This window comes from Pieris brassicae, chromosome 6 (assembly GCF_905147105.1).
Source record: "Pieris brassicae chromosome 6, ilPieBrab1.1, whole genome shotgun sequence".
Lineage (NCBI taxonomy): Eukaryota > Metazoa > Arthropoda > Insecta > Lepidoptera > Pieridae > Pieris > Pieris brassicae.
In genome coordinates, this window is record NC_059670.1 from 16,650,911 (window position 1) to 16,675,159 (window position 24,249).

The following is a 24,249-nucleotide window of genomic DNA, read 5'->3' on the forward strand; positions in this document are numbered from 1 at the left end:
CTACGTCGTTGGACCATATTATTTTCTCTTCGACGACTTCAAAGTTCAAAAATGGAACTCTTCTATAGTTCCACTTTTAAAATGAAATAATGCGTTTATTTTTTGTTTTGATTATTGTATTGCCTATTTAACGTTTGTCTTTTGTTTCTCAATATTTCGATATCTAGACTTACGCTTGAAAAACGGCGGTTGGTATTTACAATTTTGTAACAGAACAATAATTTCAATCATGATTATTATTTGTATTGATTTTTTATATAAATTTTGAGTGAAAAATAAATTATCTAAGAACAGAATCCCTTTTAATAGTTTAAACGAATGTAACCAAATGCACCGATAGTGCGATAAACAACTTTATTTAAATTTCTATGAGTGAAGGTCATTTTATTTAGGAGCGCCTCAGAGTTAGTTCGGAGTTAGAAGAAGGAGCATAACATCGTTCGAAATGGTAAAATCGATAATTTTAAAAATATAGTTTCCAATCCGTTGTGTAATTATATTTGTGAATTAAATAGATAAATTATCCACCAAAATACCAATTTGTTATAAACAATCTGTGACTGTTTTGTCAGATATCAGAGATAAACTCGATAAGCGAATTGAATTGCGCGTCAGTTGTGAATTGTGATGCAGTCTTTAAGGAAATCTGTGTGTGTCGCTGTTACAAAGAATTTGAACAGGTATGTTTTTTTTTATTCTTAGTAGTAAGGTTAACTGTCAGCATCATCTTTACATTAATAGATTTCAAAAGAGTAATTTTTATACGTAACAAAAAAAATCGCATAAAAAAATATATTAAAATGTAATTTATTCTCTTTGTGATTTTAATCTTTATTTTATTTAGGATTACAACAGGTCATTCAAGTTGTGTATATTGTTTAGTAATAAAATTAAAAAATACAATAGTTTAAGACGTTTTGCATTTTTTGTATTCCACCATATTAACTAGACAGTACAACAAAATAATACGAAAAATAAAAGATGTAATAGACAACAATTTCCGGTTTATAATCTGGGTTTTTTGTATTGTTCGTTTGCTTCTGCCATGTTAACAAAACGGAGCAAAAAATGATGGATTTTTTACTTCAATATTCATAACAAAATATGGTTGAGACAAAATTGATCTGACGATAGTCCTCACACCAGGCAGCGCCTGTAATGAGGGTGACTAAACTAACAAGACAGTTCTTCCATGGTGGGTGTACCAAGGAAGTGGTAAAAATAATACTATAAAAAAACTAACTGATTTCAGGACAGTGACAATTAACAGTGCGATAAGAGCAGAGAATGCGCAATCAAAGCCATGGACGTCAATACCGGGGCCGGAACCTTGGCCAATTGTGGGGCAACTACCTCATTTCTTCCCTGGAGGTAAATATCTTTATTAGTTTTACAAATTTGTCTCTGGATCGATATATATATTGAACTGTCATTTAATTTGATACGTAATCGGTATGAAATTTCTGTATTTTCGGTAGGACTAAGAATAGGTCAACAATTTTTTATATGTACTACAGTGACAAGGCTGTTCTATGGCATTTTTTTATTTGGATTTTATTTCATATCTTTTGTAAATTGCCAATAATCTTTATTTGTGAAAATAACGTTTCCCACGAATTAAGTTCGGTGTTGGTGTTGTATGGATAGGTTCAAATAAAACACTTTGTTTGAAGCATAACAGGCTTTAATAGTTTAAAACATTGGCTTATAACTAATACCACTATTCCTAATAACATTAGGAACAACAAAAAACTTGACTTATTGAAGACTTTATAAATCTAAGTGCTGGTAAAAACGAAAGAGTTCATATTGGCTTCAAGTGTGCGATGTTTGTTTACATTTTGTTTCGCTTCTAATTATTAACCAAAATATATAAATGTAACTTACTTAGGTTACATAACTCTCTAGTATTTTATAAAATTCTAAATTTAAAACTTTATCTTCGGGAGAACATATAAACATTTTCTACGTCTACGCTCACGATAGTTTCTTTCTTAACAATACGATGAATAGAATATTATAAATTTGTTTAATGGCGATAAAAATATAATTAAACGATAACATAAGAATGCTTTGAGTTAAAATCCTGCTGAAATTTGTCGGTCCAAAATTTTTATATCAGATACGCTATCATATTTTTTACCCCTCAAATCCCATTGGACCCGAATGGGTCGATGTTATAACTCTGTTTTATCACTTGTTCCTACTATATTTTTTATTAGAGAGAAAACCAGATATTGTATAGGCCTCGAAAATCTGAACACTTAATGGACTTCAAAGTGTTACCAACCAAAAATGACTGAATTTCAGTTACTTTATAAATCCTAATAACGTTTATTAAAAATTTAATCAACATATTACTTTTGAAAATGATAAAAATTATTCTAAATATATACATATTATCAAGATCACCTGTACTTAGGTAATGATAATAATTGTCCGAGTGCATGTCCTGTTGCGCAGATTATTAGGTATCATTTCTATTATGCATAATTGCTATTTACAAGTGTATGTGCGTGACGTCTGTCCTTGATCATACAGACCTTGCTACCGTACGTGACATGAACATATCTTATTTTATTATAGACTAGCTGCGAACTTCGTTCCGCCCTAATATATTTTTTTTACTTAGCCTACCTTTTTAGTACCAACATTTCGCTATGATACCCCATAGAGACTAAGTACTAAATAAAACTAAATTTTTTATATGTTTTTCATTTTTTATCCATAAAAAACCGTCTTCAGAGTCCAAAGAATATTTTTTATAATACTCGAAGTGGTCTAGCCGCTTTCGAGTTTCGCGCTTAGCAACATATTTTGCGAATCATTTTTATTTATAAAGATAATGTACGTACATAGATTAAATACAATATGGGAAAAGAAAAGTCACAGCGAAACGAGCGGTCGTTTCATTTAACTGCAGGCGTTGAAAAATGGTCGACTTTTGCCATTGAATTAGCATTTAACTAAATATTTTAAACTCACGATACTTATAGTTCCCATTAAATTTATAAAAATATACAGTATAAAGTACGACACGATTCCGTAATACTATATGTGAAATAATAATTACGTTTATATTTAACTCATTACCTTATTCACTGATATAGTGAATTACTTTGTGTCACTGCATTGTCTTAGATCCGAATAAGTTCATAATAAATATCAAGGGGGCTTGCCTGCGAGAGCGATACAACGATTATAACGGCAATACAATTTTAGTACGATTTGTCTTTAGCCTTAAATTAGGTTTCGGTTTCGGCGATGACCTGTTCACAATGACTATGACAAAAGAATGCGTTTTGTTTTTAATTTATTTTATTATTAATAATTACTTAAGATGTCATGTGGTGCTGATGTGATGGTATAATGGTTGCAGCTCCTTACAAACGTTGTGTAAAACAAACACTTGGCGATTTGAAAGAGAGTGACGGAGAGTTTATTGAGTTTATTTTTTTCTTCCGTTCTGCGCCCTTGATTTGAGAAAAGGTAGTAAAAATATATATTTCTCTTTTTGACGTTCATAAGAGTACATTGTGTTACCAATATCAATAAATTGTCTTTGATTTCGACTTGGACTTTCGCACGTTTTTACTTGTACAGAATCTGTTTTTAAATTGAGTCGAGCGCAGTTTATTGTGTCTGTAATGTTTTCATAAAATGTTTGTCACCGATGTCTTTGTTGATTAAAACGTTTTCTTTACGAATTACAGTATACATCTATTCAATATGTGATGAAGAATAATTTCCAAATCCGCCCAATATACTAACACTAACTTTTTCCAAGTGGTGCTAGTAGACGTTCCCTAGCGTGAAGCATATCTAGCACGAATAATATTTAGTTCGTCACAATATATTATATTAAAAGTTTTAGCAGTGATCTGTCGAGTGTTTGAAACTAAACTGTATATTGAACACCGTCCCAATAGTAAAATATGTAAATTATGTCATAAATCTATTCGTCCGATCTGTCAAAAACTGTCATTATCTTGATATAAACTATCGTAAAGTTCTTACTTATCTAAAGGGTTACTTATGCCAATAAAACCAACCGAGAAACTTTTATATCCTCAGTGCTGCAATATCCATACCACATTTTATCTAAATATGCTGTATAATGATAACAAATGACAGATTTCCTCTATAAAACAAATATTCATTCTTTTCAGGAATGCTCGCTGATCCAATAAAAATTCCAGAGGTGCTTTACGAAAAGTACGGTCCAATTGTCAAGTTCGATGGAAGATTTGGTTCTCCAACTCTCATTTTCTTGCTAGATGCCGAAGCTTCTGCCCAGGTAATATAGTGTTTCGGTAATGTATTGTTATATATGAAACGAGATTTTCTTTCGATTCAATTTTTAAAAGATTTTAAAGGAGCTAACGGAAAGGCCCACCTGATGTTAAGTGATACCGCCGCCCATGGACAATCTCAATGCCAGACGGCTCATAAGTGCATTACGGCCTTTTAAGAATTGCTACACTCTTTTCTTGATAGACCTTAAGTCAAAATGGTTCGGAAATACTTAAGTGGGCAGCTTGTTCCACATAAAACCGTGCTGCGGCCTTAAACAACATTGGGGAACGACTCACGTCATGATTTTCAAGATTTACTGTCCCTTCCATTGTTTATCTGAATGACACGTTTTTTGTGTTAGACATAAAACGATGTATACAAGAAAACATTTATTCACCACGTAATAATAGTTTAAATTGCAGCAAATTATGCTGATCTTGTCATTTTACTCATAAAAGCCTACAAAGATATTTTAAACGTCTAACTGAATATCATAGTGAACTTCAAAGAATACTGCTTTTCACTTTTCGAATACCCTTTTTATAAGCATAATGAACGAACTGATATGAGATATACCTGCTGAAGTGTTATTTCCGTTTCTTTTAGTGAAAAGAAAATGTTTACTATTGTTAACTTTTTAATAATATAAACCCTGCTAATTTTAGTTAAAGAAATATAATCATACTATTAAGGTAAAAGCGCATGTGTCACAGTTGTTCAGTTTACTTACTCTGTGCTTTTACGGAACTGACCTCATAGTCAGCCCGGAGGGGATCGTGTCGAAGTAGGGAAAAGGATATAAAAACAAGCTGCGCTGGCGCACCCGGTTTAATTACTAAAATTTTAAAGTGAATATTGAATCAGTGAAGAAAAGTGTAAACAAAAGTGCCCAACTGAAGTAATTCCAATACTACCGACATCAACTTAACACTATATAGAAAAAAATGTTTCCTTAGACCCCCTTCCTAAACCCCAACATTTTGTCACATTGAAAGATCGTTCCCATACAAAGTATAGTGTATCCCATACGTAACGTCAATCAAACTTGAATCTGGTTTTAATATGTAATATATATAATTTTTATACGAATATGGCCCTATGTCTATTGCATGACCGGACCCAGTAGGAATACAATAACAGCTTTGAGTGTGTATATGTAAAATAATTAAATTATTTAAATATTTATGCAATTACAATTAACAATTTTTATCACAGATTTTACGGAACGAAAATTGGATGCCTGTTCGCCCGGGCTTTGCCAGTTTTGAACACTACAGAAAGCGGAAGAACAACAATAAACCGGACGAGCCGACTGGCCTTTTGACAGAGTATTTATTCATCATCATACATTTATTAAACACATACTTACATTTATTTTCAGCTATTTATTGAATGCGTTTATGAACATATTACCTTTATAAATATGATAAATTGCCGACTTTTTCTAAATTTTTTTAATGTTTCTTAAAGTGCTAGCTAGATTCGTGTTTTTTGTAGAGAGAAGGAAACTAATTTGATTCATCACTATGAAAATATGTACAGTATAATTCATAAATATTTCTTTCAGTCATGGCGAGGCTTGGAGGAAGTTCCGCACAACGGTGAATCCGATTTTGCTGCATACAAAAACCATAAAACTGTATAGCAAAATTTTAGAAGAAGTTGCGGAAGACATGATTGCCAGGTCTGTAACTATAACTTTTTACTGTACTGAAACTTTTTATTGCTTTTACAGTGACTTACAAATTAATTAAATAAAACCACTTGTTGAGACCTCGCATTAAGCAAAATTAATTTTATTTATTTATTAAACAAAAAAAACATTACTAAAATCGCTCATATATCATAATAGCTGTCAATTATAACTCTTAAGTACTTGGCTTTAAAAAATTACACGTTAAATGTGTAATCTCCTCTGATCTTTTTTTAAAGCATTAACACATTGATATTTATACGTCATACAATCGACGATGCCGTAAAGTATACATGTCCTAATGAAAATTACGCACTAAAAACATAATGTTTGTTTACAAGTCACGTCATACGACGCCATCTTGCATCTTGCGTTTTGGCAGGTTATAATTGGTGGACTCAGTGTCCGCACTTAGACTCGTACTCAGTCCGTTGTGCGTAAAGTAATTTTGGCAGGATCTTAAAATTATGAATATTTAATTTTAATACATAACAGAATTAGTTTTAAATAAGTTTATTCTCAATTAATCTTTAGGGTCATATGTGGAAAAAAGATATAAAAAAAACATAAAAAGTAAAATATATCACGCCACACAAGCGGTACGCTGTTCCTGCATTAGAGATTCTACCAAAAATATTCGCAGGCGTATTCGAAACGGGTCCACTCCTACTACTTCCCCTATCTGATGAAATAAGCTGTTGTATAGACTCGCTCCAAATTAGGTAAAAGTTATGTATTAATGTATTGAAACAGTATTTGAGGAGCTCAAATACCGTTTCACCTTAGACTTCGCAGTATATTATAGAGCTAAGTATAACAATCGCAATGAATAAAAAAATAATTAACTGTAGTCCATCTTTGCTTAAAAAAAGTTAAAACGACTCTAATAATATTGTAGCTGATTTATTCGCCTTACAGAATGAGACACTTACGTAAACAAGATAATACTATAGATGGAAAACTCGATATTGAAATGAATCTATGGGCATTAGAATCCATTGGCGTGGTTGCTTTAGGAGGTCGGCTAAATTGCTTAGACCCAAATTTACCTGAAGACTCACCAGCACGAAAACTCATACAGACTGTTCATGATATTTTCAAAATGGCTGACAAATTAGACTTTAAGCCAAGTTTGTGGCGGTACATCGGTACTCCAAATTACTACAAAGCCATGAAGTGCTATGAAGATCAAACAAAGTAAGTTTTCGTATATATTGATATATATGGACTCGACAGACGTTGTTCTATACACACATTTTTAATACAAAATTTTTAAAAAAACATCTAATTATATATATAAAGTATTCTCGATTCCGAAGTGGTCAAGCCAAAGTAGGGTATAGAATATAAAAGTAGTTGTGCCCTACCATATCCCACTGTATGAATTTGGCGTCCACATGAATGTATGAATTTGGCTTAGACAATGGTAAACTACATCCTTACTACCCCAACAAAAAACGGATCCGGATGATCCAATCACGATAGCTAATCCCAAATTAAAAGCCGTCCGCGCGGTAAAGCCAAACTATATTAGGGCAAAAAACCACCGTCACCAGGAAGGCCAGGCCAGTAATCGTCGGGAAAGGTCAGGTCCCTCCCACTTCGTACTTCGCTCACTCCACTGAGCTTCCGTCCTGTCCTTTAACGCGCAACAGGCCAAGCTAAGGTCCGAGTCTCGCAGGAGACGCCCTTGCCCTTGTCACGGGAAAATGTCTATTCAGTCGAGCTACGCTCATCAAAACAGCCAGAGCTGAACTGTCAATGCACACAGCATTCTTCGTCTTGCTCTGAATATTTTTAATAACCCTTGATCTAGCCTTAGGATAGGAAAAAAACTAACTAGTTTTATTTATTTATTACATTCACTTGGTCTCGAATCCGCTCGCATCTCCTTTTGCTCCTGACAAACCACTCTCACTTCATCTTGACGAATGATGATTTCGACATCCTCGTTCAATTAGTCAATTATTTCAGTTTGAGTCGATACTTTATCAATCAAGCACGAGAACAATATAAAACTAAGGACAGTCAATCGAATGATGAAAAAGGAATCCTTGAGAAACTTCTAGAAATTGACGAGAATGTTGCTACTATAATGGCGAGTGACATGTTACTCGCTGGTGTTGATACGGTATGTGTTGTAATGGAGAACGTGGATTTTATTAATTACAAGGATAAATCTTTCGCTATTTTCTAACGTATTAAAGACATTCAGGTACGCACCTGGAAGGTTTCTGCGAAAAATATGGTTAAATCCGTGAAATGTATTAATAGGAGGGTGAAACGAGAGCCGCGGGAAATGGTGCTTTTGCCTGTAAATATTTAATATTATCGGATAAGTGGCGCTTTTCGCGAATCCCGCAGCAGTATGAAATATTATAGGCCTTCAAATATGCCTAAAATAGGTCAAAAAAGTATTTAAAAAAAATGGACTTGAAAGACAGAAATTTTCTTTTTTTTATATTAGTTAGTGTGTGTGTTTATTAATTATTGAATTAAATTCGTTAATGCATTTTATAACTACCCTACTACTACTAAATATTTTTTTCTATAAAAGGCCGCGAACACAATGCTAGCGACGTTCTACCTACTTGCGAAAAATACCGAGAAGCAAAACAAATTAAGAGAAGAGATTTTATCCCGTTCAGAACAAAAGCCATACTTGAAGGCTTGCATTAAAGAATCGCTCAGAGTTATGCCCGTAGTTTCTGGAAATTTGAGGGCAACATCAAAGGAGTATGATATTTTGGGATATAGAATTCCTAAAGATGTAAGTACATTACATATTTAATAGTAATAAGTCTTAAATTAGTATAAGTGACGACTTAAGGTCCTTCAAGAAAAGAGCGGACCAATTCTTAAAAAGCCGGCAACGCACTCTCAGGTCCTTGCGCATTGAGAATGTCCATGGGCGGCGGAGTAGTATCACTTTACATCAGGTTAGCCCGTTGAACCCCTATTCCATTTTTTGTTTGCATTTTTGGTTACCTTGTCCTTTCAAATTGACCAATGTGTACGTGATATCGTTGGAGTCGGATATCATTAGGGTATGTTATTTTAGCCTGGGTTATAATTTCGTAAATTGTGGGACTGCGGGCCATAAGGCCAATGAATGCAGCTCAAAAGAGTTGCATTGTGTGGTTTGTTCAGAGGCTGGGAAGCCGGCGGACCACAAAATGGCAGGTAGGGCCTGCAACCCTCCAAGGCTCAGGAGGGCCCCGTATGCCCTTAAAGCGTCCAGCACGGTGGTAAGGAACACTCCCATGGAGGTTGGTCTGGAGCTGTCAAACAAATAAAATGGTTGACAGCGACACTAGCCTCTTACAAGGGAATTTAAGACGCTCCGCTGCGGCTCAGGACTTGTTCCTGCAGTCGATGGCGGAGTGGGGTGTGATGGCTGCCGTCGTCACTGAGCCTTATTATGTGTCGCGGCAGAACTCGTGGGTGGGGGACCTTCGAGGTGATGCGGCTGTGATTGCTCAGCCGCATGGACCTCCTCTCTCTCTAAGAGAGAGAGGTTCCGGGTTTGTTCTTGCTGATTGGGGGGACTGGACGCTTGTTGGAGCGTATTTTTCCCCCAATCAGCGTCTAAGCCATTTCGAGGATTTCCTTGACGCCATGGGCTTGGCCGTACAGAGGGCACTTCCGCGCCCCCTTATCCTCATGGGAGACCTAAATGCGAGGTCTCCCACTTGGGGTGACAGGGTGTCGTGTCGGAGGGGCCCGGTTCTGGAGGAGTGGGCGGCGGAGTTGGGCCTCGTTTTCCTAAATGAGGGAACGGAGCCCACCTGCGTCCGCCCGCAGGGCAGTTCAAGGGTCGATGTGACCCTTGCTTCTGCGGCGGCGGCCCGAGTTACGACGGCGTGGAGCGTTCTGGACGAAGTGGAGACCCTATCGGATCACCGATATATCCGGTTGTGGGTCTCTACTTCGATGAGGTGGGGAGTGCGGGGCCAGACTCCCCAGAGTCGGAAGAGCTTCCCCCGCTGGTCGGTACGTCGACTGGACCGCCAGATTGCGGAGGAGATGGCCATTATAGAGGGATGGTGTGCGCCCACTAGTGTTGTGGATGTGGATGAAGGAGCTGGCGAACTGGGTCTGAGTCTCCGAAGGGTGTCGAATGCGGCAATGCCCAAATGGAGGCCGCCGAAGGGGAGGAGAGCGGTCTACTGGTGGACGTCGGAGATTGGCAATCTCCGTGGCGCATGTAGCGAGGCCAGAAGGGCCTACTACAGGAGTCAGAGGAGGAGGAGAGATGGTCCCGATGTCACGGAGGGCCTTCGCTCTATCTATAATGATCGCAAGAGGGCTCTCCGGGGCGCTATCTGTGAGGCAAAGGAAAGGGCCCATCAGGAGGTACTCCGGGGACTGGATGATGATCCGTGGGGGCGCCCCTACCGATCAGCTCGTAAAAGGCTGAAAGGTGCGGGAATGCCTCTTGTGGAGAGTCTGGAGCCGGCCTTTCTGGACAGAGTGGTGGCGGACCTGTTTCCTTTGCCTCCCGACATTGTCCCTCCGTGTATGGCGGCGACTGTAGTGGAAGCGGCCGGAGAGATGGCTCCGGAAGTCTCTGACATAGAGATGGAGGCTATCTTGACCCGTCTCAAGGCCCGCAAGAAAGCTCCTGGCCCGGATGGTGTACATGCGCGTGTCCTGGCAGTAGTCCTCCCTCATATGGAGGTCTCCGTCCGGGAGCTGTACACTGCATGCTTACGCAGTGGACGGTTCCCGGTGGCTTGGAAGACGGGACGACTGTGTCTAGTGCGTAAGGAGGGGCGCTCGGCAGACAGTTCGGCGGCTTACCGCCCTATCGTCCTCTTGGATGAGGCGGGCAAGGCGCTGGAGTGGGTTGTGGCGTCTCGATTGTGCCGGCACCTCTCTGCTGAGGGGCCAGATCTGAGCGAGGCGCAGTACGGCTTCCGAGCGGGACGGTCGACGCTTGATGCTCTTTGGGACCTGAGGTCCCACACAAGTGGGGTGGTGGACGGGGGGGGAGGGCATTGGCAGTATCGTTAGATATTGCGAATGCCTTCAATAGTCTCCCTTTTGGTGTGGTCAGAGAGGCACTTGAGTTTTTCGAGGTCCCACTGTATCTGCGCCAAATAGTGGGGGACTATTTTGCGGAAAGATGGATCGTGTACTCCAACATGGAGGGCACGATCTCCTACCACCCTGTGCGGTGTGGGGTTCCTCAAGGCTCAGTCCTTGGGCCGCTTCTGTGGGACATGGCCTACGATTGGGTGTTGAGGGGCGCGCTTCTTCCGGGATTGCGCGTCTTCTGCTATGCAGACGACACCCTCGTAGTGGCCAACGGGGCAAGTTATGGGGAGGTGGCTCGACTCGCAACGGTCGGCACCTCTCTTGTTGTGAGACGGATAAGGGCCCTGGGCCTTAGGGTGTCTCTTGAAAAAACGGACGCCCTATTGTTCCATGGCCCTAGGAATGGTCCACCTCCTGGGGCGGTCTTGATGGTGGAAGGAGTGGGGGTTCCGGTGGCGTCCAAGATGAAGTACCTTGGTCTCGTCTTGGATGGTCGCTGGAACTTCGAGGCCCACTTTGAAGCTCTCGGGGGGAAGGTTGTAGGGGCGGCGGGGGCGCTTGCAAGGCTATTGCCGAATATTGGGGGCCCTAAGCAGAGTGTGCGGAGGCTGTACTGCGGAATCATACGCAGTATGGCATTGTATGGGGCCCCTGTATGGGATGATAGGCTGAGGGCGAGGAACCGCACCCTACTCAGGAGGCCACAGCGAGTGATGGCGGTTCGGGCGGCTCGATGCTACCGGACCGTCTCGTTCGAGGCGGCGTGCCTGTTGGCGGGGACTCCCCCCTGGGAGTTAGAGGCGTTGGCCCTAGGCGACCTGTATCGTCTCAAGTGTGAGACTAGGGCAGGTGGCCGATGGGCTGAACTGGTCGGACCGGCAAGGAGGCAAGCCAGGGAGGCCACCTTTAATAGATGGGCCCATGATCTGGCTATGCCTAGGGCGGGAGTACGCACCGTGGAGGCGATTCGCCCATGCCTACGGGAATGGGTGAATCGCCCGAGTGGAGCCGTGTCCTTTCGGATGGCGCAGATACTGTCTGGGCATGGGTGCTTTGGGCGGTATCTGCACAGGGTGGCGAGGCGGGAAACCCTTCCCATCTGCCACCATTGTGGTGCCCCAGAGGACACGGCGGAGCACACCCTGGCCGATTGTGCCACTTGGTCGAGGCAACGCCATGACCTAGTGTCGGTCGTCGGGACGGACCTCTCGCTACCGAGCGTTGTTGCAGCAATGCTTGGTAGCCAAGAGGCATGGCGTGCGGTGGCCTTCTTCTGTGAGCATGTCCTGCTGCAGAAGGAGGCTGCCGAGCGTCAGAGGGAGGTGCGTGGCGATGGCCGAAGGGGTTGTGCTCGGCGGCGGCGAGGCGGGGGTGCGGGGGCAAGACGCGAGGAGCGTTTGCCCAACAGTATCCCCCTGCGCCGTCGCTGAGTCCGTATGCAGTCATATTCGCCTGAGTTCCCTGGGTTGAATGCCTAGTGCGACCCCCGGGGGACTCAATGCGGTGCCAGACGTCATTCATTCAGAATGAATGTGTCCGGCATAGCAGGCGATATGGAGGGCTCAGGAGGAAATTTTAGTGGGTCGGGTTTCTCCCCTCTGATTAGCAGAGGGATAAGAGTTAACCATCCCCACAGTCCCCGCGATAGCGACTGCATGCGCTCGCGGGCCTGCAGCTGTGCATTTCTACCTCCTTCATAAAAAAAAAAAAAAAAATAATTTCGTAAATGCATGTACGTTTGTTTACAAATTTCTCAGGAATAAAATATCATATCTATTTTCCAAAATCAACAGTCAAAGTTTCATCAAAATCGGTTCAGTATTTGTTTTAAATAAAACAACGAGTTTCTGAAAACACATAAGTAAATAATTAATTAAATCGGTAGAAACTCGGTAGAATTCATTACAATTAGACATAAAACATAAACCTTAATATTGTTTATTTAACCTAAGATTTTCACACTAAATAATTAAAAAGTTGTATAGATAACTTATTAAACATTAATTAAGTATGATTAAGATTTAATTAAGTAGTTTTTTTCATAGTATTGTCTTTTGATTACATAGCTTGCGCATTAGATTCACAAATGATCATGAAACAGATACAGAAGTCGGAGGTGCAGACCTAAAAAGGATCGCAAAAATGAATTATAACTTTAACTTTCAGATGTTTGTGACATTTGGACACCAATTCCTATCAATATCTGAGGATCATTTCCCGAGAGCGAAGGAATACATTCCAGAACGCTGGCTTGTTGATAAGACTGACCCACTTCACTATAGGAACGCCCATCCGTTTGCATATAATCCATTCGGCTTTGGAGTTAGAAGTTGTATTGGTAATATTCTTGTTTATAAATATAACATCTTTGAATTGAATGACTTCCAATCTGTGTACATACATTCAGTGATTTCAAGGGCGGAGTTTTATGAAACGTAATATATTTACGTAGGTATTTACGACTTTCATGCAAATCAGTACAAATTATAAATAATTACATAATAAGGAGGACAACAGGCGGTCTTTCCGCTTTCCTGTCAATCTTTTATAGAAAAAATACATTAAATAAGGGGCAAGAAGTACAAAACTAATTTTATCAATTGCTCTGCACAACGTTGCCTGGTTTTGCTTAATATCTAAGATTTAATTAATCTGTATATATGTGAATCTACTACTTCTAAACAGATATCAGATAGTAACGTAATACGTAATAATACGTAAGTCCCGTATTGGGACTTCATATTTCTGAGTGCAGTTACATTTAAAGTTATAGTTGTAGAATGATAGATTTTTTTTTCATTCAATTCAGTATCATTTCCAGATAATAAGTAAAGAACATGCTGTATATAATTAACTTAAACATTGAACTATAAAACCTATCTTGGTGCTTTTTACCTACCCTATGTGATTTTTCCAGGTCGGCGTATAGCAGAGTTAGAAATAGAAACCTTCCTCTCGAAGACCATAGAAAACTTTCAAATAGAGTGGTCGGGAGGGGAGCTCAATGTGCGTCCAGCCTCTCTGAACTACATCGTGGAACCTTTTAACTTCATTTTTAAAGATGTTTAAATTTCAATATTTTTGTGGCAATATACTTTTTATATAAACCTGTTACTATACTACTTTTCAAAATAAATTATGGTACCTTTGTCCCACCCAATGACGAACGGGAAAAACATATTTCTATGTCCGTTTCGTTGACTATACTATTTCAGGAAAGTACAAGAGTGGTGACAATGTACAAAGAAACTTTAAAAGAAATAAAAAAAACGCATTGCTTGTCTCATCAATAATTTATCTTGAAATTGCATTCATAATATACAGACTGCATTTCATATTGGAAAACAAATATTATATGGAAACTTAATTGGTGTCCATTTCCGCATCTGGTAAATTTATATTACAATTTCGTCAGTTACAAATATGTTAAACAAATCAACGTCTCGTGTATTCGTTGATAACTATTAATCTTTGTATTAGATTTCACAATTGTTCGTTGGGTTTTTTTAATAAAGATATTTAAGTAACAAAAAAATTGCATCCATGTGCCTAAAATCTACGTAACAAAATAATAATTAAAATCCGTACTCGCAGAGAATTACCGGAAGTAAACAATAAATCAGTATAAGGTAATTGATTATTTGACCTAGATCTTCGTGGGTGGAAATTCGCATATGCTGCGCGATTGGGATATAAATTAAAGGAAATCCTGTAACCAAGTGTGAATTATTGCTAATAAATTCTCATGTGAACAGAGCATTATGTGTTTTCCAGTAACAATATTAGAATTAACAATATTATTTAAATCAATACTTTCTTACAAATAAACTAATAATGATGGTATATAGAAAATTAGACTCTTTAAGCGACATTTTAGTAGTATCATGTAAATATTATCTAATAATATTGTATTGCTGAGCCGTAAACCGCAGTATGAAATTCTAACACTTATTTAATATTAAGTAGAAATTAGTTTACTCTAAACGATTGAACGAAACCCTTCATAAAGAAAAAAATGAATCATAAGATTGAAAAGAAGACACACACAGTACACGACAACAACAAGTACAGTACAACATTATTTTCAAAAGGTGTAGTAATTGAATTTATATAGAGAGACTTATAAAACGTGGAAAATTCGGGCTTACACTTTTCTTTGAAAAGGCCTTTAAAATACCACTTTTTCTAACCTTTGAATAGAGAATCCCTAAATTTGTAAACCCGGCACGTAAAGGGACCCTCTTTAATTCCCATGTAAGACTAAAATTACAAGATATCTTCTTTTGTGGAAAATGTAAACAAGAATAAGAAATATAGTTGAGTTTTAATAAGCCTTGTAGAAAAAATATAACCAAAAAAATAAATAATGTAGGGCAAGGTGTGCGACTCTCTACCTTGAAGTCCTAGCAGTGCAGTAGATGTTACTATATGCGAATGATCTCTGGCTCATACCAGGTGTATTATATTCAAATTAACTGCTTTCAACTGATTATTCAAGAACTACAACCTTTCTTGAATGCGTCTACAATATTTTTGTATTTTTTGATCCTAAAGGTTTTAACAGATATTTTTATAAGTTACACGCACGTCATACACTAAAATTATTGAATTCGAATACTTTTTTTGATTGGCAACAATTAAATTTATGGTATATCTACAACGCTCAAACATTCGTAGAGAGAAAATTTCAAACCACTCAAAAACAACAAAGTATGTAAACTTATAAAGCATGAAAAGAAAAAGCTAAAGATCAAAAAAGCCTTTCAACAAGTTCTTAAAGAGTGAATTGCCCTCATAATGGACAGTGATTTACTCTTCACTGAAGTTTATATGGTACTTGCTATAATAATAATCGCCATATCTACGAAGATCTTGCTGATTTCTTAGATGCCTCATATTTATTTGATATATTTTTTCTCAAAACGGCTACGTAGCCATTGACTAAATTGGTGTGTGGTATGTTTTCACGACCGACCTTTAAGATCGTTTGTACCGTTTGTTTATTTTTTAAACACGTACTTAGTTAATCAACATTCAATTAATTCAATGCATATAGTGTTGTTTCACAAAACACACTGTGGTCTCGGAACACAGATAATGATAAAACTTTCTTAAATCTAAACTACTTGAAGCATTTATAAACAATTTAGTCCGAGATTCAACTAATGGCGTCTTTCGTATAAACTAGATAGAGCTTCTATTGTAATGATAGCTGAAATGAACTCTTAAGTTATCAGATATCTACATTCTTAAGAAAAACACTTTTTGATTATAAGTTTTAATAATAATACATTGCTTTAATCCGTTCAAAAAGAGTTTTTTTTAATGTGTAAAAGCTATTTTAACAAAAGACAATACTATCTACATCCTTACATAAATAGTACATCATTCTTATGAAAAATCGTCTAGAAATTTTGCTGTGTTTATTATTTCCTCGTTAATTATTAGCATTATTAGGAGCGTAATAATTCTTAAAAGGCGGACTCAATGAACTCGCTAAAGGAAGAGGAATTGAGAGTGACCACGGCGGAATCAGTTTACATCAAGGCTGCCTCCTGGCTGCTTTATCGCTGTTCTGTAAAATCATTGAAGTGAGAATTGGCACACCTGTATTTGGTTAGGTAGTTACATAAGGTCTGATTAATTGATCTATGTTAATGTTAAAGTATCATAAGATTCTTACATTATTTACGAGGTTAGTCTGAATAAATATAAAGTACATTAAAATACTATAAATAATCCATATGCAAATTTTTGCGATCACAGAGACAAAAGGTAAATCTGCAATGTAAATAGCATTATCTGTGGGACCAGGAGCTCCGCAAGCCACATCTGCATCCAGATTACTTATTGCTGCTTGTTTATGCAATCTAATCGCTCAAAACTCACGGGATTTGTCAAAGAAAAGCGAGCTTTTACAATGCAAATTGCAAATTGCGAGATCAATTGGGAATTATTGCGATGAATCAACTACGTTTTCTACTTGTAGGTGTTCGTAGTATAGCTGTTGCCAATAAATTTCGAAAAGTCTTTAAGTCTACAAACCCGTACATAGTATATGGATTAATGGTACGAAATTTATACCTAGCATTGCTATTGGTTTAAAAAAAAATATACTAATTAACGTCATTACACTCGATATAGTCTCATTTTAACCCTAAATATCTGTATCTATAATAATAACATAAACTCTAGTGATGACGAAATATATGACACAGAAGCGAACGTGGCCACGATGACGGTTTTAAATGTGACATAGTCAATAAAAACTTTCCAAAAGCAAAAGCAAAAGCTAATAATGGACAAAATTTGGTGATCTTCGTGAAATCGATGTGTTTGTGTGTGTCTAAATTACGTTCTTGAAGAACCTTTATGACGTTCGTAATTCAAAGATTACGATACGAGTTGTTATTACATTTTCAATCTAAGTAAATACTACGTTATTTAAGTAAGGATGACCTCATTTTAGGAGTTTACAGATAGTTGAAATTGCTAACTGAGAATCCGATCATGTCGGACATCGGGCAAATATTTGGCATAGACAAACAAAACCCGTCAAATATTCGGGTCTTGATTTGAAACCTCCTTCAAATGATCCTGCGAAAACTTCACCTATTTAGAACTACTTCGGTGAAGGTGTCAGTATGATTCAAATAATCTACGAATATTTTAAACTTTATATAATTGTTGTTTTCATTTCAAAAATTTTAGTTATAAAAAGCGTTTTTTTTTTATTTTTACATTTTCGATATATGTGTGTCCTTATACAACTTTGGATATTTACGTAATATGTAATACAAGTAAACAACCAGTAATTGTTAATTCACAAAGTAATTGTTAGGACATCATACTGTCACTAGTTTTTCTTTACATAACATTGGATACCATTAAAATCGTCCAGTAATATATTTAGAATCCAAGACGATAAACATCAGTTATTACCCCATTAAACGAATCCTTTCAAATTTTTCCAAGTCTCACAAGTCGAGAATGCAGAAGTTTTAATAAATTGCCCACTTAACTCTCTCGAGATCAAAACTTAATTTCTTTAAACATTTCTCATAACTCTACAAAACTTTACTTGAAACTCGCCTCTTATCTTCAGAATTTTTTTTTTCAACTGAACTAAACTTTGTAAAAATTATTTCAAAGTCAGTTAAAAGACTGGGAACACATCGCATTTTCTCTAGTAATTATTAATTATTGCTAACGTTAACCAATTACCTAAAGAACGCAAATGTCCTTGTCGTGAAAGGAGCACTTATATTTTCGCTGAAGAAGAAAAGAAAGTACGAGACGCCGAGCTGATGAGCTGAAGCCAACTAACTTAAAAAACTCAATCACCGCGAAATACATTAAACAAAGAAAGTCGTTAAAAATCGCGATTCATTAATTGGTCTAACCTTGCGTCAGCCATATATTACACCCAATTCACATAGATCGTAAGTTGTAGGCCCCGAGGGAAATCGCTCATTTTCTCGGCCAATCAGTCTTCGAGATACGCGCTCGATGTTTTTTCGAATTCTTTGATATTTTTGATATTCGACATTTGGAAATATCGTTCGTAACGTGTGTCTGAATAATTTATTGAAACAATCAGAATTGATTGTGATGGGTACGTTTATAAGTTATTGTCTTGGGAAAGTGAATATTAACTAATATTTTTCTTTATATATATTTTTGTGTGCATATAGCACACATGTCATAAACTAATATCATTAGTGCATTAGGGCCAGACCCTAGTCTCATATAGTCTCAGATATCTTTAAAATTGTTTCTTCAGAAAACATGCTTGGTATTTTCGTAGGGCGCTGAAATGTTCATGAGCTATAGTTACTGTACTATGAAAATACTACGAGATAATCTGTATCTTACAAATAATAACTTTCAATTTTATATTAAGCTTTGAGTAACAGCGTCGCAGCACTGTATTTAAAGTTATTTAAACCTCATCATATTTTTCATTGAAGTATAAAAAGTATAAAATGAAGTTTACTTTTAACATATGTTATATAAGTCAAGTTAAACAAAACCAACAAACGAAGCCATTTTATCACCAAATGCTACAAATCTTTGCACGATATTTGTATGAACAAAACCGACTAGGTGGCGCTTAAATTTATCACCTGTTTAATTGCTACTCAATATCTCAAGCAACTATAAGTGGCCAAATTACTTTTTATTATCAATAAATATTAACAACATGCTACATTAAATTCGACCATTCAACAACAATAGCCATAAATAAATTTCATGAGTGAAATTTATAACGTGAAGATAGCAGACGTGAGTTTTGAACAACCATAATAAAACTTTAAACACGCCGAAGTTCTCTTTTATTGCTTACGTGCGCGGCTTGTTTACGAGCACATGGCCCTCTAACTTATGGACATGAGCTCGGAAAACTGTTATAGTTATACCCAAAGTAACGTTATCACGCTATAGAGCAAGTAATGCCGTATAATCACAACTTGTCTGGAAAATCTTTGTTTATTGTAGTGCCGTAACGAAGGTTTTGAAGGGAGATTTCATGCTTGTGGAATAATCATTTTCGTTTGGATAGATTTATACAGGTTTTCAATTACGTAATATAATATAGTTTTTCCGCTCTTTTTATTAAGTCCCTTATCTCTTACTTGTATCAGCGTAAATAAATGCAGCGTAAATGAATGTATGAAGTATTATCTTTATTCAGTTGATACATCAATCGATTTGTGTCAAATTTCAATACTACCAAACGGAGCAATAGTTCAGCGTCTGCTTCAGGTCACTTTGCATAGACATAAAGATCATCAGCTTTGAGTTTCTACTTACCCAAACATACATTTTTTGCTTACTTTAACATGAATTTGGTAAATTGATCACTAAGGTAATATATCTATATGAAAAAAAAAACACGCTAGTCATGTTCGGTGGCGGTTTTTGTTGTGTTGTGTTCTAGTTGCGATACTAGACTATTTGAAATAAGTTACTAGACTTGTATGGTTCTTAAATCTAAGTGACACTTATGTTACTTATAAAGAATATAAGTGTACCTATTGGACATTATCGGAAACGAGAATATTATAGTACGATTGATCTAAAAGAAAAAACTAAATTGGTTTGCACTTATAATTATATTAACTAAAATGTTTAAATTTACATAAGTCGCATAACCAAAAATGTATATACATTGTACATTTTTGGTTCTGCGTTAAATGTGAATACATTATACGTAGACGTTGGCTTTGAGAAACTTGCCATAAAGCTACACCATAAATTCTCCAAACATTTTAGATAAAGTTATCATTTAACAATCACTCGCTTAAGGTCGTTAACCACAGTCTGAATACATTATGGCTTTTTCATGAGGTTCCAGGGACACGTACTTCCTTAACAAACATTTCAAGTTCAAATAAAAGGAATTCCATTCACAAAGAGAATTAAATCAATATTGCATCATAAACCACCCTCTTCATTACGGGGATATGAAATTGTCTGAAATCCAACAAGGAAATCTCGAGTTTATTAAAAATGGAAGTCATTAATTTGGAAGAAGCGTCTTTCCGTGTCGTCGTTTTTTTGTTTTTTTTGTTTATACATTATGTTCGACGTAGTTCATTCATTTCTCATTTATCTGAAAGCAAACTGTTTGTCATTTAATTTTAAAACAAAAGAATCGCGTAACGTATTTGGAATAACAAAAGAAACATTGTAGTTGTATGGCGTACTATAACAAGACAGTCAAAAGCTATATGTAATAAGTTATCCAACGAAAAGCACCGTAACAGAGATTTATGTCACACCTACCCTAAAATGTAATCTCGCTTAGCGAAGCTTATGAAGTATTCATTCCAACTTTGTTCGACGATGCCTAACTTTTATATAATAGACTTAATGGTTGCGGTTTCAGTTGATTAGTCGGTTAAATTGAATTAAGTTCATCTTTTAATCCTTTCAAAGGTTAATTCTTTAAATGTTTAAATAAATTTTAATCTGTTATAGTCATTCACGGTAGTAAATTTTACGATTTTTGACGTAATTCTTCAATTGGAATAAGTTTAAACATTGGAATGTATGTGTAAGAAAGAACATATATAAAAAATATGCTTTTGAAACCAATTCGAGGCAAGGTGTGTAATTTTATATAGACGTCGTAACTACTATGAAGAAATAATAACAAAATAGTCTTCCATGAACTAAGATGTATAAAAATGAACATTGTAGCATTATTAATTTTATTATTATTTATATATTTTATATTGATATTTAAGTAATTTTTATTAAATATTTTTAATCCACGTTGCACAATGCGACCAAAGTCTCTAAGACCTTTCAACAAATATCCCTCTCTCAACCGTGTCCAATACCTTGTTAAAGTTAATATTGGCCATTAAAACTAAAGTTTACCAACAGGGGTTAGACAATCTCGTAACTACAGAAGCTATTTCTGCCCCATCGCAGTTACAATGTTACTATTTCTATCGTGAACTTTGCATAAAATTTGCTAGTTCAAAGTACTTTAATACTCCATTCCGATTTTGTTGCGTTGAATAAAAACGGCATTCGAGTAAAAAAATACACGACCGTGTATAGCTGATTATTAGGCAATGCTTGATACAAGAACATCTTTACAAAACTTATATATATCGAAGGTATATGCTGTTTAAAATAAAAAAAATATCATTATGTTAATATATACTCAAGTATAGTATGTTGTCAACAACAGCCTAATAAAATAATGTATGACCCTAAATTTAACGACACTTTCCTCTAAAGAAATATGTGTAGAAATTCTTATCATTTACACATATAGAATTAAGAAACATAACAATTGTTTAACTTATAAATAAGAATTTTTAAATAGTATAAGTACATGTAGCATATTTACCTTTCTGACACAAAGATTTGGGTTTTTTTTTATTTTTCAGTTATTGCTATCTGACTCGAATGACTCTTAAAAAATACAAGCAAAATTATACCTATTATTCTCAAGTTCTCAACTGCATTCATCTCTAACAGTTCCATAATATCTCACAAACTATTGCCGTAATTGTACAGTACTTAGTTTCGTGCTTTATCGTACGTGGCGAAATGGGTGTTGTGGCTCGCTACTCTGTTATTTATGTATTCCATTTATACCGCTTCTATATAATTACTAGACGCAATTTTACGTGTTGTGTCTATACGTTTTTTTGTAAAGAATCATTATTCAAATCAAGGAGTGTTGTAGATTATATAGTAGATCTAGCGTGCGACTCTCATCCTTGAAGTCGTAAGTTCGATTCCCGGCCCCAATGGATTGTACGCATTAACACTCGCTCGTACTGTGAAGGAGAACATCACGAGGAAACCGTCAAGCCCTAGATCTAATAAAAACGACGGCGTGTGTCAGGTACAGTAGACTGATCATCTACTTGTCTATAAAGAAAAATTAATAATCACGAAACAGATTTAGAAATCCGAGGCCTAAAAGATTGTAGTGCCACTTGTCTTAACATAATTTATTTAAAATAACAAAAGGCTTTTACTTAAAAATACTCACACAAGGGACTAATATTCTAAAAGCATTTCATTACTTAGCCGTTCAGGATTCGCCAGACGAAATCAACATTATGCAAACGTTTTCAATAAATTAAATAAAAGTTCAAAAGTAATTTAAACTTACCTTTTCCAGGTGTTACAAGACGTTATATAAATGTTCTTTCTTATTTATTTTATGCTTGTCTTGTAAACGCTGCTGTAATATTTTCCATTTTGATTTTTGTTTCGTATCTTTCATAAAATGTGATATTCAGCCGAGCTCAATTTCGGCTTTCAAGATACCATGGTTTCCTATTATTTTTTATTGAAAATAATCAAACTCAAACTCAAAATAACGTTATTCATATAGGTAAACAAGTACACTTATGAATGTCAGAAAAGAAGTTAAATTAATTGTAAATTTACATTTACTCGTTCGTACCAGTTCGCAAATCAAGGGCGTAGAGCGGGCAAGAAGAACTGGCAAGAAGCTTTCCGCCACTCTTTTTAATCGCTAAGAATACACGAAAAAAGAAATCAATTACAATCAAACGCAACACGTCATCGTATTATCTTTCGTTTTAGAAGTGAAACTTCTTTAGACGCATGAGGGTAATTTTTTTACGTATGAAACACAATAATAATAATATTATTAATGCTAATATTAGCGTCACGAAGATGTGCAGTGTTTTTGTCGGGGAGGGAGGGAGAGAGCTACTGAGACCGATTGAAAGAAAGTGAAAAAGGGCGAACGTCGCGTTGATGTAGTTGTTTTGTATACATATTAGAACTCTATGGTGGTAATTTTGTCACATAACGTCTTGTACACTAAACGCAGATTTATTTATTTATTTTATCATTAGTACGTACACAGTGTGTAAACTATGTGAATATAAATATACAAATACATGGAGTGATCATATACTGGTACATCATTATCTATTGGGGCTTTTACCTTAGTAATAATTAATTTACAAAGAAGTTTCACTTCTGACACGTGTACTTTGTACGAACGCACTTTTTTGTTTAATAATCGCACTTATGTAGGGTAGTGTTTAGTAACACGAAGGAACGATTGAAATAGAAATGTCAGAATTATGAATAAAGCGAAGCAGAAATTGAATTTGTTCGGGACCCCATGTCAATTCATACTAAGCAGGACTGATTCTTTCCCTTATACCCAGGGGATTTTTGGGTACAATACTTAAATAGTTTTACATAACCGTTTCCATTTCATATGAAATTGAGTTTGAAGGTAATACATATCGCCTTTCTTATGTTTCATATTGCATACATTTTCAAATTGTCTGTTATCAAAAAGGTGACATAGATGGGAGAGTAAGGTTGATTTAAATATGTTACGATGCATAAGCTATCAATGTGCTACGCCGTAGAAAAATTACTATGTATTGCTCGTAAAGTGTTTTTGATATCAAAGGATTCATTATTTTACATTAAATGTTCATGCTATAACTTGGGAATAAAAATCTAGAAGAAGTTTAGGGAAGGAAGTTCGTTATGTACAGTTTTCCACTTTTACTGCATGTTAAACATGTTAATTGAAATATTGAATAAATTATAAAATTTTGGATTGTAATATAAATATATGTATTTACAATATCTTCTTAATCTTATTCCCGCTAGTTGACTCTAATTTGCTGTAAAGTCAGTAATTTTATGAGCGAAACTTAACTTGAATCTCAGTAATGTAATATACG

General features: G+C 36.3%; 1 protein-coding gene across 3 annotated transcripts; it reads left to right on the plus strand.

The window, feature by feature from the left end:
* Nucleotides 1-332: 332 nt before the first annotated feature.
* LOC123710681 (cytochrome P450 CYP12A2-like) lies at nucleotides 333-14,144 on the plus strand. 3 transcript variants are annotated; one of them, XM_045662757.1, is made up of 11 exons: nucleotides 338-448; nucleotides 573-680; nucleotides 1,253-1,371; nucleotides 4,170-4,297; nucleotides 5,512-5,624; nucleotides 5,864-5,980; nucleotides 6,908-7,186; nucleotides 7,964-8,120; nucleotides 8,547-8,759; nucleotides 13,196-13,367; nucleotides 13,947-14,144. In XM_045662757.1, exons 2-11 carry the CDS (start codon nucleotides 628-630, stop codon nucleotides 14,096-14,098), a joined length of 1,503 nt encoding a protein of 500 aa, XP_045518713.1. In that variant the 5' UTR covers nucleotides 338-448; nucleotides 573-627; the 3' UTR covers nucleotides 14,099-14,144. The 3 variants fall into 3 exon arrangements, with proteins under 3 accessions (XP_045518714.1, XP_045518712.1, XP_045518713.1); XM_045662756.1 differs by having other exon boundaries at nucleotides 336-680; XM_045662758.1 differs by lacking the exon at nucleotides 4,170-4,297 and having other exon boundaries at nucleotides 333-680.
* Nucleotides 14,145-24,249: the final 10,105 nt, after the last annotated feature.

Bases quoted from the DNA above. Each gene is read 5' to 3' on its own strand.
- LOC123710681 (XM_045662756.1), top strand. From the start codon at position 628: ATGCAGTCTTTAAGGAAATCTGTGTGTGTCGCTGTTACAAAGAATTTG. The intron at 5,981-6,907 runs GTCTGTAACTAT...TTCGCCTTACAG, and splicing joins GCGGAAGACATGATTGCCAG to AATGAGACACTTACGTAAAC. The intron at 7,187-7,963 runs GTAAGTTTTCGT...CAATTATTTCAG, and splicing joins TGCTATGAAGATCAAACAAA to TTTGAGTCGATACTTTATCA.